This window comes from Numenius arquata, chromosome 6 (genome assembly GCF_964106895.1).
Source record: "Numenius arquata chromosome 6, bNumArq3.hap1.1, whole genome shotgun sequence".
NCBI lineage: Eukaryota > Metazoa > Chordata > Aves > Charadriiformes > Scolopacidae > Numenius > Numenius arquata.
This window is the reverse complement of record NC_133581.1, coordinates 31,426,730-31,442,964: the sequence shown is the minus strand read 5'-3', so window position 1 is coordinate 31,442,964 and position 16,235 is coordinate 31,426,730. Positions and strand designations below refer to the sequence as shown.

The 16,235-nt window shown below is 49.2% G+C and overlaps 1 protein-coding gene across 1 annotated transcript; it reads left to right on the top strand.

Annotated features, from left to right (window-relative positions):
- The first annotated feature begins 8,869 nt into the window (after positions 1-8,869).
- LOC141465409 (inositol 1,4,5-trisphosphate receptor-interacting protein-like 1) lies at positions 8,870-10,366 on the top strand. Its single transcript, XM_074148789.1, has one exon. It carries the CDS (start codon positions 8,870-8,872, stop codon positions 10,364-10,366), a length of 1,497 nt encoding a protein of 498 aa, XP_074004890.1.
- The last annotated feature ends 5,869 nt before the right edge of the window (positions 10,367-16,235 follow it).

The following is a 16,235-nucleotide window of genomic DNA, read 5'->3' as shown; positions in this document are numbered from 1 at the left end:
GTGCTGGAGAGGGGGAAGGGCACCTCGAGGAGAGCCCAGTGCGATCACAAGGGTTTTGGTTGAACACTAAGAATTCTTGTGTTTGGTTGCAGTGAAAATCCCCCAGCCGTTAGCCAATTTCTGTCGTGCTTACCTGTAGAAAATGGGACTTGTGCTCAGCCTGTGAGAACTCTCACACCTTTTCTACACTTGTTACCACTGGTGGCTGCATATTCCCCATCTTCTAGCAGAGGAATTTATGAAGCAAGTTGCTTTGCATTTGTATGTTCAAAGACACTTCCTGTAGCAAACCAACTGCTTCTTCCCGACCATGGTGGCAAAAAAAGCGTGGTTTATTTCCAGGATATTAAACTGAACTAGTACGTTGACCGTGGTGCAGTTAAGCTTGCAAAGTTAGCAGCAATACCTGAAAGGAGGGTGTAGCTGGGGGGGGGGGGGGGGGGCGTCAGTCTCTTCTCCCAAGTCACAGGTGATGGGACAAGAGGAAAAGGCCTCAAGTTGTGCCAGGGGAGGTTCAGGTTGGATATTAGGAAAAATTTCTTCACTGAAAGGGTTATCAAGCATTGGAACGGGCTGCCCGGGGAAGTGGTTGAGGCACCATCCCTGAAGGTGTTCAAAAGACGAGTTGACATGGTGCTCGGGAATATGGTTTAGTGTTGGTGGGGTTTTTTGTTTGGTTTTGTTTTGTTTTTTAAGGTTGGACTAGATGATCTTAAAGGTCCCTTCCAATCTAGGCGATTCTGTGAACATGGCTTAGGAAAGTCAAAGCTTCCCATCTGGCACTTTTTAGTAGTGGTAGTGTAGAGTAGTTCACATCCACGCTGTGTGCTCAGGTAGGGGTGAAGATACACCAGCTCCATACTGAAGTGTCCAAGTCTCAATCTCGAGTAGCAGCGCCCAGGCTCCAGCCTGCTAAAGATGGGTGGACCTGGTGGTGCTTCCAGGCTGTTGCCACAGCTACCAATTTCACGGCTATGGCTCTCAGAGTAGCGCTGTGTCCAGAGATAAAAGGATGGATCCTCCCCACCCCTTGCCGCGCACAGGCGCTCTCCTCTCTCCCTCCACCGTCATTATTTTGTATTTTGAAGCAATTACTTTCAGATGGAGCTCACTAAAGTTTCTCTCTCTGTAGAAGTCAGCCAACTCTAACCATTATTTCATTGCCAGCTTGTCACAAATGCCCATGCAAACCTTTCTGCCAAGAACTAATAGTCAGTTGCTGACATGATACTCAGTTCTTCTGCCATTAAAGAACCTATGCAGGGGGAAAAGAATTTGAGCAATGTTAAAAGGTCTAAAGAAAATTTCATAGCCTGCAATTTCCTTTCATTATGTACAGTTATATCAAATTGTTGAGCTGATGTAATATATAAAACGAGGAGCTTTCATGAAATTATCTCAAAATGTCACCAAAAAAAAAAAGTCTGGGAAAATAACTTCAATGTTTTTTCCCAAAAAATTATTTTAAATAGTTTTACTCCCAGTTGATTATAGCCACTGCACTGTAGGCTGACACTGACGTCTGCTTCAAACAAGTCATTATATATACCCACCAATTTCTTAATGTCGTCATCTCACTCAGGACTGGGTTGTTAAGAGTTCAGTGAAGGAAAAAAAAGATTATTTTTTTAAAAAAAACAAGAAAGAGGGCAAGAGCTATTGCTCTTGCAATAAAAAAAGAGGGAGAGTAAGCACGCGTGCATCCATGCTGTATGCTCATGCTTTTGTACATGCATTGTATGTAGGAGTGAAACCAGGCCAAAACTAGTTTTGAGTTGAATTCTTACTTCTTAGGCAGGGAGAGGAGATCTCAATCTGTCTTCAGTTATACTATTCATAGATTGGTCCAGGCCAGAAGGGACCTCCAAAGGTCATCTAGTCCGACCTCCCTGCAGTCAGCAGGGACACCCCCAACTAGACCAGGTTGCCCAGGGCCTCGTCGAGCTTCACCTTGAATATCTCAAGGGAAGAGGCCTCAACCACCTCCCTGGGCAACCTGTTCCAGTGTTCTACCACCCTCATGGTAAAGAACTTTTTCCTAATATCCAATCTAAATCTCCCCTTCTCCAACTTAAAACCATTGCCCCTCGTCCTGTCACTACAGGCCTTTGTAAACAGACCCTCCCCAGCCTTCCTGTAGGCCCCCCTCAGGTACTGGAAGGCCGCTATGAGGTCTCCCCGGAGCCTCCTTTTCTCCAGGCTGAACAACCCCAGCTCCCTCAGCCTGTCCTCATAGGAGAGGTGCTCCAGCCCCCTGATCATTTTGGTGGCCCTCCTCTGGACCCGCTCCATCAGGTCCATGTCCTTTCTATATTGAGGGCTCCAGACCTGCACACAGTACTCCAGGTGAGGTCTCACCAGAGCAAAGTGGCAGAATCACCTCTCTGGATCTGCTGGCAACACTTCTTTTGATGCAGCCCAGGATGTGATTGGCCTTCTGGGCTGCGAGTGCACATTGCCTGCTCATGTCCAGCTTCTTGTCCATCAGCACCCCCAAGTCCCTTTCCTCAGGGCTGCTTTCTAATACCTCATCCCCCAGTCTGTATTTATACTGAGGATTGTTTCTTCCCAGGTGCAGAATCCTGCACTTGCTTTTGTTGAACCTCATGAGGTTCAACTGGGCCCACCTCTCCAGCCTGTCCAGGTCCCTCTGGTGTATCGACAACACCACACAGCTTGGTGTCATCTGCAAACTTGCTGATGGTGCTCTCAATCCCTCTGTCTATGTCTTTGATAAAAGTGTTAAACAGTACTGGTCCCAGCACGGACCCTTGAGGGACACCACTTGTCACTGCTCTCCATCTGGACCTAAAGCCATTGAGTACCACCCTCTGGGTGCAACCATTCAGCCAATTCCTTATCCACCAAACCATCCACCCATCAAATCCGTATCCCTCCAATTTGGCAAGCAGGATGTTGTGAGGAACTGTGTCAAAGGCCTTACAGAAGTCCAGATAGATCACATCCATAGGTCGCCCCTTGTCTACTGACCTAGTCACTTCATCATAGAAGGCCACTAGGTTAGTCAGGCAGGACTTGCCCCTAGTAAAGCCATGTTGGCTGTCCTGAATCATCCCCCTATCCTCCCTGTGCCCAAGCATGGCGTCCAGAAGGATCTGCTCCATGATCTTCCCAGGCACAGAGGTGAGGCTGACAGGTCGGTAGTTCCCAGGGTCCTCCTTTTTACCCTTTTTAAAAATGGGTGTGATGTTTCCTTTCTTCCAGTCTGCAGGGACTTCACCTGACTGCCATGACTTTTTGAATATCATGGAAAGTGGCTTTGCAACTTCATCAGCCAGTTCCTTCAGGACTCTGGGATGGATTTCATCAGGTCCCATGGACTTGTATATCTTTAGATTCCTTAGGTGATCACGTACCATGCCTTCAGTTATAGTGGGATGGACTTTGTCACCTGGATCCTCAACTTGTGGGCCATCAACACAAGAGCTAGCAGGAGAGGGGTTGCCAGTGAAGACTGAGGCAAAAAAATTGAGAACTTCCGCCTTCTCTTCCTCGGTTGATACAAGTTCCCCACTGCTGCTCATTAGGGAGGGTATGTTTTCTTTAACCTTCCTTTTCTGATTAATGTACCTGTAGAAGTCTTTCTTGTTTTTCTTTATGTCCCTTGCCAAGTCCAATTCTAGCTGTGCCTTGGCCTCCCTGACCTCATCCCTACACAGCCGGGCAACATCCCTATACTCTTCCCAGGTTGCCTGTCCCTTCTTCCATTTCCTGTGTAGCCCCATCTTGCCCCTTAGTTTGACCAGCAGGTCCCGGCTCATCCATGGTGGTTTCTTGCCTTCCTTACCCAATTTCCTACATGTTGGGATTGAGATCTTTTGTGCTCTATGGAGAGCATCCTTAAAGATCTGCCAGCTTTGTTCTGCTCCCTTGTCCCTAAGGGCAGTTTCCCATGGGGTCCTATTTACTAACTCCTTGAAGAGTTAGAAGTTCGCCTTCTTAAAATTTAGCGTCCTGATGGTGTTCCTCTTGGGCTTCAAACTTCTTAAGAGAGTGAACTGCACTAGAGCATGATCACTGCAGCCCAGACTGCCTTCAACTTTGATATCCCTGATGGCCTCACTTGCATTTGTGACCAACAGGTCCAACAATGCATCTCCTCAAGTAGGGCTGGTGATTTCTTGTCTCAAGAAGTTGTCGTCTAGGCACTCTAGAAGCTTCCTGGAGTGCCCGCAGCCAGCCGTGTTGCTTTTCCAACAGATGTCAGGGTGGTTAAAGTCACCCAGCAGGATGAGAGCCTGTGATCGTGATGCCTCTTCCAGCTGGAGTAAGAAGGCATCGTCGACAGGCTCTGCCTGGTCAGGGGGCCTGTAGTAGACTCCTACCACAAGGTTCCCTTTGTTGTCCCGATCTCTAATTCCTACCCACAAGCTTTCTACCTGCTCATGGCTATTCTTTAGCAACAACTCTTCACACTCTAGCCATTTCTTCACATAGAGGGCAACACCTCCACCCCTTCTTCCTCTCCTGTCCCTTCTGAATAGTTTGTAGCCATCAATGGCCACACTCCAGTCGTAGGACTCGTCCCACCAAGTTTCCGTAATTGCCACTGTGTCGTAGCTTTCCTGTAGCAGGATGGCTTCCAACTCTTCCTGTTTGTTTCCCATGCTGTGTGCATTGGTGTAGAGACACTTTAGTCAGTCTGCTGGCTGTGTCTCCTTCTTAGAGGGGCACTCCACTGATCCCCCAACATGTTTTGTGCCAAATACACTTCTGTCCCCTATTGTCTCAGGGGATCTTGGTCCCTCTCTGCAAGACCATGCCTTTGTTACAGTATTTACAGCATCTCCCACTTCAAGTGAGATGGCAGGCTGAAGGCTCTCCTTAGGCTTATTTCTGCTGGACTTGTGTTTAACCCCTCCCCCCTTCGAGCCTAGTTTAAAGCCCTTTCAACAAGCCCTGCCAACTCACATGCCAGTATCTTTTTCCCCCTCTGAGACAGACGTATTCCATCCGTTGCTAGGAGACCTGGTGCTGTATAAAGTTCCCCAAGATTAAAAAACCCAAAATTTTGTTGGTGGCACCAGTTTCTGAGCCACTTGTTAATCATGCATATTTTTTTATTCCTCTCGGTATTCCTACCTGCAACTAAGGGTACTGACGAGAAAATTATCTGTGCCCCTGATCCCTCAACTAGTTTCCCCAGTGTCTTAAAGTCCTTTTTGATTGATTTTGAATTTCCAGTGTTGACTTCATCGCTACCCACCTGAATAACTACTAACGGATATTAGTCAGAGGGCTGTACCAGACTTGGCAGCCTTCCGGTAACGTCTCTGACCCGGGCCCCAGGGAGGCAGCAGACTTCCCTGTGGGAAGGATCCGGCCGACATATGGGACCCTCTGTTCCCTTCAGAAGGGAGTCACCAATAACAATAACCTTCCTCTTTTTTTGTAGTGTAGAGGCTCTGATGCGAGGGGAAAACTGATTTGCTTTAGGTGACTCCCCAGATGGTGCTTCTTCTACCTTCTCATTTGCCTCACCCTCAACCTCCAGTGCCCCATACTTGTTGTGCAGGGGTAAATGGAGAGAAGAGGCGGGCTGTGAGGGTTTTCCCTTGCCTCTTCTAACAGGCACTTGTATCCATTCCTCCTTCTTCCTTGGGTCACCTCCCTCTGCTACAGGGGTCTGCAGCGCCTGATACCACACATCTAGTTCTTGTTCGCATTCCCTTATGGATCTTAGTCTATTGATTTCTTCCCTTAGTTCAGCCACCATGTTAAGCAGATCGCTGATCTGCTCACACCTAACACAGGTGGTGTCTCTGCCACCCTCTGTTGCAAGGTTCCAGCACTCACTGCAGCCAGTTGCCTGGGTGCCTGCATGTTTGTGTGGGGCCTCAGTTTGGGTACCCACAGTTTTTTTTTTTTTAATAGCCTTTGGCCGAGTTCCAACCATGATTCAAAAAAATCTCTTCTGCCAAGTGACTTTTTTTTTCCCTCTGTGTCGCGCGCCGCCTGCCAGACCGGTGCTGCTGCCGCCGCCTCGCCGACCGACCCAGAGTCTGCTCCGACCGCGTTTAAATCCCCGCGGCCGCGCCCCCTCCGCGCCTGATTGGCTGACGCGGACTTCCGGGTTCCGGCTGGGGAAGGTTCCAGGTTCCGCCTCGCCGACCGCCCTGAAAATATCATTAATTAATATTTATTATTTATTATTTATTATTAATATTAATTATTTATTATTAATTATTTATTATAATATAACAATATTGTTATATTATTAATAGTATTATTATTATTAAATATTATATTAACCCCCATGAAAATAGTCAACAACAATTCTGCTAGCATGGGAAGCAGAAGGCAGTTAAATTTGCTGGTCCCTGGAACTCCAAGGCACTACCTGCATCTTGCACTACCTTGCTCGATTGATGCTGGGAAACATCCTAAGAACTGGAGTACCTGACAAAGTCAGTCAACCTACAGCTTGTGGAGGGACTGCGGAGATAAGGATGAGACACGGATACCCTCATCACGCACGTTGTACACTCATGAACCCAGGCTGAGCTCAGCTACAGGAGAGAAATGACCGAAAAGGGCGTATATTTAGGTTTCACTGTTTATTCAGCCACAAGAATCTACAACTAAATGTGAGGCACATCACTGGCCAAATACTGTAAAGCTCATAGAACTGACGAGCAGCTGAGTGAAAGGGGGGGTGTGTGTGGGGGGGTGTCTCGTTAGTATAAGATACATAGAGTGCTTTAAAAGGCGCCAACTTCAGTCCAAAACCCATTTCCATTACAAACAGTGAGGGTGAAACATTGAAACTAAGGCCACATATAAAGTAGGACTCAGAACAGAAAATTCTGGGGAAAACCGACATAGGAAATGTGCAGTGACCACTGTTAATGGCTGTGCCACCGCCTTAGGATGTGACGTTGGTGAGAGAAGAAGGTTTTGTCTGTTTGGGCAACAGCAGCAGAAGTTGGTGTTTTTATGGCACAGCAATCCTTGTTTTCTTCATGCACTTAAATTGAAATCACTGACGCTCAACAGTGCATGAGGGGTGTAGGTGACTCCCACCTGTAGAGGCGGAAAGAGTTAAAAAAATATCTGGATCATAAACAACATGAGGTCTGAGCTATCAAAGTGTGCCATTTAATCTCCATACTTCAGTAGTAAAACACTGAAAAATTAATGTAGATAATATTTATTTTCTGTATTTTAGCCACATGCCTGTAATCTCCCCAGGATGTCTATCCCTGCCTCCACAGCCTGTGCGTTTTGCGTTTGTGTTCTGGTTTGGCTAAGAGGTCTCGACTTAGCCCAGCTGGCCTCCTGCCTCCCCTGCCCAACTTCTTGCACATTGGGATTGAGAGCTCTTGCGCCCTGAGAAAAATGGCTCTAAGCCATCTCCCAGCTCTTGTTCTCTCCTTTCCCCCTCTGGGCAGTTTCCCAAGGGATCCCACGCACTAGCGCCTTCAACACCCGGAAGTCTGCCTTGCTGGGATTTAGGCTCCTGACTCTACTTTTTACCCCTCTTGTATCCCTCAAGATTGAGGATTCCAGCCGAGCGTGACCGCTGCAGCCTGGGCTACCTCCAGCCTTGACCCCTCCAAGAAGTTCTTCTGCATCAGTGAGCAGCAGCTCCAGCAGTGCCTCTCCTCTGCTCGGGCTCTCCATCCCCTGTACTAGGACTGCTTGCAGTCGGCTGTGCTGCTTTTCCAGCAGATGTCCAGGGGGGTTGAAGTTCCCCTGTCAGGATCAGGGCCCGCCAATGTGATTTAGAACCGCTTGCAGAAGATCCAAAGTGCCCGTGTGTGAACTGGCACAAGAGTTTCAGGTGGAAGCTCAGCCTGAGGGCGCTGGGTATCGCCAAAGGCCACGGCCACGACCGGGGTCTTGAAAGGGACAACGCTGCCGCCGGGTGCTCCTGGTGGCTTTGGAGCCTGACTCTATGGAAAGCAAGCCCGAGCTTTTCCCATTAAGCTGGAGCCAAGTGATTTTTAAGAGCTAGCCCGGAGAGCCTGCTTTTGTGCATCCAAGGTTGTTCCTTCGTCTGAATAACAGAAAAGAGTTGTGCGCTGATGAAATAGCTGCTCTCCCCTGGGATGCGCTTTAAAAATGCGGCTGGGAATTTGGGTCCATTTCGGTCTGAGCACGGTTATCCCGTGGCAGAGGTGGATGGCACGCTCTCCCTTCCCTGCCCTTCCCACCAAGGCACTTGAGAGGGGAGCTGCTCCAGAGCCGGTCTGACCTCCAGCAGAGCGGCAGATCTCGGCACACGGGGGAGTTTCCCGAGGCAGGGACATGCCAGGGCAGCGGAGAGACCCAAGAGGAGCCAGCAGCTCTCACGAGAGATGCTGACGAGGCTTGCGCCTTGGCAGAGCAGCAGTGACCACCCCCACGCCTACGAAAAGCAGCCGGGGGAGTGCGGGCCGACAGGGCATGGAAGGGCACCTCTTTGACGGAGGGGCATTCCACTGGCCAAGTGGGAGCCCTGGAGGCCACACAACCCAGCAAGCAGGCATTGTCTGTGACCATCTGCACAGGTCAAGGGGACTCATCCCACATGCTGTGCCTCTTGCAGCAGCCCGAGGAGGCGCTGAGGAGAAATCAGGATTCCAGCCTCTGACACTTCTGCCTGACCCTGTCCTCCATGCAGTAAATACCCAAGTGCACCTTGCCATCAGATCCTGTTAAAACACACTCTCAAAGGCTCTGGCTGAGCCGAGGTGGGGCCGACGGTCATGCCCGGTTGCCGGGTGCCCATGATGCGCTCCGGCGCCTGGGACACCCCAGGGGAGGCGTCACAATGGGGGCGTCACACAGCGGGGGTGGCTGTAAGGCTGACAGCAGGCAGCTGCCCCAGTACGGCCTGGGCCAGCGGCGAGTGGGCTTGCAGGCCATGGCTTCGATAATGGTCCGTGCCTTGCTCGTGCTGAGCATCTTCCAGTTCCTGCCCAAGGTCGGGGATGAGCTGGATGAGGCCATGCGTGAGCGCATGCGGCTCTATGCTGAGGAGACGACTCAGCTCCGGCTTCTGGAGCAGAGGAGCCAGGAGCAGAGCAGCTCTGCCTGGGGAGCCCTGCTCTTCGCTGCCTTGCAGCACTGGCAGTTCTGGGCAGTTGCTGAAGTCTCGCTGCTGCTCTTCGGGCTCTGCTGGCAGCTCAGGAAAAGGAGCCATCAGCCAGAGAGCAGCTGTGAAGAGGAGAGATCTGGCAGCAGCACAGCGGACGAGGAAAAAGAAAGGAAAGGACAAGACTCTGATGATGAGGGGCGCCTGGTCATGCTTATTGCAAAGCGCATCCGTGGGGCAAGGAAGGGCGCGGCCTATAAGCGTCAGGTGGCGGAAGACCTGGTGAGCGACCTCCTTGGTGTCTTCCAAGCGCGCTTGGCCAACAGTTTCTTCCCGGTGCTGGGGCCAGCCATTGGGGTGGGCAGCGCCTTTGAAGGTTGGAATCCCCGTGGGCATGATTTGGTCTACCGCCTGCTTGTGCCCCTGAAGCCCCCCCGTGGACACAGCTTCCAGCTGGAGCTGGGCACTGGGGAGGAGATGCCGGCAAAGAACTGCGTCCGTGTTCAGCTGGAGTGCACCTGCATGAGGGACCAATGTGTGGAGAACATGCTCTGCTTCGTCCACCAGCCCGAGGAGGCGCTGAGGAGAAATCAGGATTCCAGCCTCCTAAGCAGCCTCTGCACCGGAATCTACCTCGACGCACAGAAAATTGCCCGCTGGTTCCAGACCTTGGTGAGCTCAGCCTGGGGGGAGATGACTCAGTGGCATCACTACAGTATGAAGTTGCTGCCTTCCTGCCGCTCCTGCAAGCTGCAGCTGAGGAACGCCTCCAGGAGATTCCTTGTTGTTGAGGTGATGTTTGGGGTACAGCAAGGTGACTCGGACATCTTCCTGAGCAGCCAGGCTACAGAGGCCATCTTCACCCCAGACACAACATGGGCAGAGACCTATGCTGTGGCAGAGGCAAAGTTCTTCAGGCAAATGGCCAAGCAGGTCCCACAGGACACCTTCCACCTCAAATGTCTGCAGCTCTGTGCCGGTATCCTGGTGGGTACAAGCTTTTCCACCTATACCTTGAAGACCGTTGTCATGCACCTCCTGAACACCATGCCCCTGGAAAGCTGGAGAAGGAAGGAATTCCTGTTGCGGCTGCAGGATATCATGTGGTACCTGCGCAGCTCCTTGGAGGAGAAACGCCTCGACCACTTCTTCTTTGGCAATGAGAACATGCCCGAGGACATCATCTTGCCCCCATCCTTCCAGGCGGCTGAGCCACTCAACCTCTTCCAGTGCCTGGTGCAGGATCCAGCTGCCCACGCCACGGCACTGCGTGAGCTTGAGGAACTGCAAGATCGGCTCACAAGACTGCTCTTCTATGGAGTCTGAAAGAGGTCTTCATGGACAGAGCCGTGCCTGCGTCCCCTCGGCTGCCCCACGTCTTCAAGAGAGTCCATTCCTTCTGGGAGCTTCACTGTGTACAAAGTTGTCAATAAAGTGTGTGTGTTTGAACAAAAGCTGCATCTCTGAGTGTGTGTGCATCAGTTGTTTGGGGAACGCGGGCACAGGGTGCTGACTGCTCAGCTGCCCCAGAGTCGGGGGGCGTTTGCTGAAGAGCTGAGGTGGTGGGCTCTGCTTTCGCGGATTCTGTAGCTAAGGCCTGAGGGCAGCTGTGTGGCAGGAGAGGTGCACTCTTCCCTGTGTGTGGGACACCTCCAGGGGAACCCCAAGGACGGCACGTGGGCAAAGATTTGCAAGCTCTTTGGTGATGGTCACACCAAATGGACTGCCTCTGTCTGGGTGCTAAAGAAGCCCAAGGGGTGCCCGGTGCCCATCAGCCCAAGGGATGTGGCTTTTCCGGGCTCTCGGAGGACCGAGCTGTTACCAAACCGACTCTTGCCTTTTTTTGCAGCAGGCCCAGTCGGGGCCAGCTCGTGCTGCCTGTCCCTCCTGGCACCACGCTCTGAGCTGCCAAGAACCTCTCCTCCAAGCCCAGTGCGAGAGCAAAATGCTGACTCCTCTCTGTCGCAGCGCTCCAGGGTGTAGCGAGAGCTGCAGCGAGTCCCCGCGTGTCTGCCGGAGCCATCACTGCCCGTGTCACACTGCCCATGGGCTTTCGAGAGAAGGGGCCACCTTCACAACTGCCTTGCATCAAGGAGCCACGCGAACTAGCCGTCTGTGCCGCTGCCGCCGTGAAGCTTTCTGATTTTGATGGGTTTTGATGACGGTTTCTGTGGGGAAAATCTGTTTTTGTCTGTAGTAAGAAAGGGATGACTTGAGTTTACATAATTTATGTCAGGAGACATTTTGTCTTTATTGTACATAGAAGAGAAAAAATGGTGTTCATATGCAGGACATACTTTGATGGTGATTTAAGTGGTTCTCCCTGGAATTCACACCAATCCCCTGGCTTCTTGAATGAGCCACTTTGAAAAGTAGAAAAGAAGGCAGCAAACAGATAACAGCATAAAAAGTCAGCGTGACATCTGTCTTGCATTTAAGCTTATGTTTCGCTTTCCGATCTGTGAAGTTTTCAGGCACAGAATGACTAAATTTCAACAAGTTCATATCATGCCTTGTATCATCCTATACATCAGGTTGTTTACCCACTATTTTACAGGCAAGTAATTTCAATATTGACAGATTGGCCAAAGGCCAATTTTTATTTGCTGCCATTAGCATATTTTTACTGTTTCTGTGCTTACAAAGGAACCAGAATGTTCCCTGGCAGTCAAGGCTCATAAGTATGCAAATCATGATCTGTGCTTATAGGCTCGCTCTTTTTTGGTACGTGAATCAGTATGCCAGTTTGGCACTCCCCTTTCTGATCAGGGATAAACAGAGCTGCAGGGATTAGGGTGACAGATAATTTCTCCTGAAAACTGTATGGGTTTTGAAACGTGCAGAATTGTGTTTAATCCCCATTACTCTGCACAGTGGATTTGCTACAGAAGCAGCTACTCACCAGAGGGCTATTACACGAGGGTCTGTGCCAGAATACGTGAATCCATGAGGCTTTCTACTTTCTTAAGGTCACTTTTAAGTTTATATCTCCAAGTGCTAAGAAAGAGCTTTGTATCTAATGATTTTTTGGGCCTGAAAGATTTACAGTACTAATGGATAGGTATGAACCAAGAGCACGTGAAACAAGATCTTAGCACAATCAGTGACCGTGGGTAGCATGCATATATTTCTCAAGATCACATATTCTCTATCTGTGCACTCTCCTCAGTCATAACTATCTCAGTATGATGTAACAGACCTCCTTAGTAGCTCACATCCCTTGAGCGTCACCTCCAGACTACTCTTCCTTGTGTTGCTGAGCTCCGCCACACAAACCTGTGTGACTGCAGCATTGCTTTGGCATATAAGGGAAATGGCATCACCTTTCGTGTTCCTTCACTGCTGCTTTTTAACTGTGGGACCACTATTCCCTTCCTTCAAAAGAGCTCTTTGAGAGTGGACATCAAAAAACACAGCAAGGCATTGAGACATTACAGCACTGGAGGTCACTGGAGTGCATAAACAGACAAAATTATACTGGAAGGTACTAAAGATCAAAAGGAAAACTTAAGACTCCTTTCACGTTGCAGGTATTTCTTTCTCTCAGCCTCAGCCAGTCCATCACATCTCGCTAGCCCTTCCTTATCTGCACCCGACTTCTCTCTCCTTACAGTAATAGCTACTGTTTAATTCCCAAGGTATAGCTCTTTTATCTCAACTAACTTATCTCCTTTGAGAGCATCAGCAAAAGGACTGCTAAGCGTCATCCCCGTTGAATGTAAACGAGAGTCTCTTCTTTGTTTGAATATCGATGTATTTGATCTTGAGGCAGGCCACATAGTCGATGATTTGGGAGCTTCTTTGTGTGTGATGTTGCTGATAATTCCCTTTATAATTCTTGTCATTGTCTTCTCACTTGGAGAGCTTGAATGTGTAGCTTGCTTTCTGTTGCCCATTTTTGCCTAGAGAAATAAAAGGAGCTTACTTTGTTCTTTTTCCCTGGCCTCCTTGGGTTAGAGGCAAGCCTTCCTTGCCACTTTTGGAAACCCTCTGAACTCACTGGAGAAACTTAGCCTATAGAGCAACCTAGATTCCAATATATGAAGAAAAACAAAAATAACTTGTGCATGGGAAGGCCTGAAGTTGCCTGCACCCTAGGGGAATGCCAGCTCAGATGACACATCTTTAAAAGCTTGATATATGTTTCCAGCTGCCAGGGCCTTACTGCACATCTGGCAGGACCATGTGTCATATCAGGACCATGTGGGACCTGACAGAACCTTAATTGTCTGGTGTGATTTGTTCAATTGATGAAGGTCTAATCTTGGGTTTACAAGTCCTGATCTCAGTTTTCTGCTGACAGATGTACTGGGGCTAATGATTTAATCTCTGTGGGGTCCATTTCCCTTCTCTGAAAAGGGTGCATTTTGTACCTGCATGGACTCCTTGTCCAATCATAATATTAATAAATGGCTGTATAAAGGAGTTTTCCTGCTTATTGTGCTTTTAACAAACGTTCACAGTAAAGTTTACAGCAAAGTACCCAGATGACTCCCAGGATAAAATAATCATGTCTTGGTTGGTCTCAGGATGTTAATACTTGATAAACTGGGCATGGGGCGCATGGGATGGAATATCTGTGTCCCTGCCAGACCCTGGGGAAAATTAACCCTATCCCCACCAGAACCAGGACATTAGCCACTCCTTACTCCATACTATCTATGTAATGCCCAGATCTTACAGTTTCCAATTAATTGCCACCACTTTTCCCTGTCTTTGAGAGAGATATAAATATATATGTATATATGTATTCATACATATATGATGTCCTTAGTCTATGGGCCATCAGTCTAAAATGTCAGTTGAGTACTTTTAATCCATGACTTTGCACTCCATCTGTTAGAACGGTCTCTCAGGCAAGATGGTGTGTGGTGCTGGACTGTTGCATGATGTATTTTCAGGGCTTGCAGCTGATGTATCTGATGTGGCTCATGCCCACGGACCATGGGTTGAAGATATCGATCTCGATGAAGTTTCTGGGCGGCAGCTACTGAGGTCAGTTCTGATCCCATCACCACTGCATTTGACTCGTTTTTTTCATCAAAGTCCATCTGTCATTAGTTTGGGTGATTCTTGTTGTAGTGCAACTGATAGCAGTTATAGTAGTGATGACATACAGTGGCAGGGTTATTTAGCAATTAACATCAAACATTTTGATTCATTGGCTATTCTTACCCAAAATCAGATCCCCAAAAGGTACACATTGGGCTTCCCCATCCTTCCACATCACCCACCAAGCGCACCCAGGTCCTTGAGCAGAAACAATCCCATGGATGGGTTTACCTTTGCCCAAGGCAGGACTAACCTAGATGGTCTTCCCTAACATATTCTTCATGTACATTTCAGGGACTTTATCTCCTTCCACTGTACGTGGAAGTTTTGATTGGACAGGGCTAGCTCGGTTGGTAGATCCCCTGGTGTTAACTAGCCAGGTAGCCTTTGCTAAATGTGTGTCCCAATGTTTTAAGGTCCCACTGCCCATTGCTCTCAGTGCAGTTTTCAACAGTCCATTGTACCGTTCTATCTTCCCAGGGGCTGGTGCATGATAGGGAATGTGATAGACCCATTCAATGCCATGGTCCTTGGTCCAGGTGCCAATGAGGTTGTTTCAGAAATGAGTCCCGTTGTCCAATTCAGTTCTCTCTGGGGTGCCATGTCACCACAGGACTTGCTTTTCAAGGCCCAGAGTGGTGTTCTTAGTGGTGGCATGGGGCACAGGGTATGTTTCCAGCCATCCAGTGGTTGCTTCCACCATTGTGAGCACATGGCACTTGCCTTGACGGGTTTATGGAAGTGTGATATAATCAATCTGCGAGGCTTCCCCATATTTATATTTCAGCCATCGTCCTCCATACCAAAGAGTCTTTAACTGCTTGGCTTGCTTGATTGCAAGCACATCTCACGTTCATGGATGACCTGTGCAATAAGGTCCATGGTCAAGTCCACCCTTCAGTCACAAGCCCATCTGTATGTGGTGTCTCTTCCTTGATGGCCCAAGGTGTCATAGGCCCATCGAGCTCTGAATAATTCACCTTTATGTTGCCAGTCCAGATCCACCTGAGCCACTTCAATCTTAGCAGCCTGATCCACCTGCTGGTTGTTCTGATGTTCCTCAGTGGCCTGACTCTTGGGTACATGGGCATCTACATGACGTACTTTCACAACCAGACTCTCTATCCAGGCAGCAATATCTTGCCACAGTTCAGCAGCCCAGATAGGTTTGCCTCTGCGCTGCCAATTGCTCTACTTCCACTGCCATAACCATCCCCACAGAGCATTTGCCACCACCCTCTATATCAGTATAAAGTACTGGCCATTTTTCTCACTCGACAATGTCTAAAGCCAGCTGAATTGCTTTCACCTCTGCAGACTGCCTTGATTCACCTTGTTCTTCAGTGGCTTCTGCAACTTGTTTTGTAGGACTCCACACAGCAGCCTTCCACTTTCAATGCTTCCCCACAATCCAGCAGGACCCATCAGTGAACAGGGCATATTTCTTCTCGTTTTCTGGTAGTTTGTTATACAGTGGGGCATCTTCCACAAGCATCACCTCCTCCTCTGGTGATATTCCAAAATCCTTGCCTTCTGAACAGTCCACGATCACCTCCAGAATTCCTGGGTGACTGGGGCTTCCCGTTCGAGTTCGTTGTGTGATCAGTGCAATCCACTTATTCCACGTAGCATCTGTTGCATGATGTGTGGCAGGGACCCTTTCTTTGAACATCCAGCCCAGCACTGGCAGCCAAGGTGCTAAGAGGATCTGTGCTTCTGTACCAACCACTTCTAAAGAAACGTAAACCCCTTCATATGCTGCCAATAGCTCTTTTTCTGTTGGAGTATAGCGGGCTTCGGATCCTCTGTATCCTCGACTCCAACACCCTGGGGGTTGGCCCCCAGTCTCCCCTGGTGCTTTCTGCCAGAGGCTTCAGGTAGGGTGGTTCTCCCCGGCTGTGGTGTAGAGCACATTTTTAACATCTTGTCCCACTCGGACTGGCCTCAGAGCTACTACATGGACTATTTCCTGTTTAATTTGTTCAAAAGCTTGTCGTTGATCAGGACCCAATTTAAATCTTTCTTCTTCCAGGTCACTTCGTATAGAGGGCTTACAATCAGACTGTAATCTGGGTTCACAGACCCTGGTCCTCATGGGAGACTTCAAGCACCCAATATTTGTTGGAGGGACAACACAAGGGGG

Excerpts from the sequence above, each read along its gene's own strand:
- LOC141465409 (XM_074148789.1), top strand. The coding sequence starts at position 8,870 with ATGGCTTCGATAATGGTCCGTGCCTTGCTCGTGCTGAGCATCTTCCAG.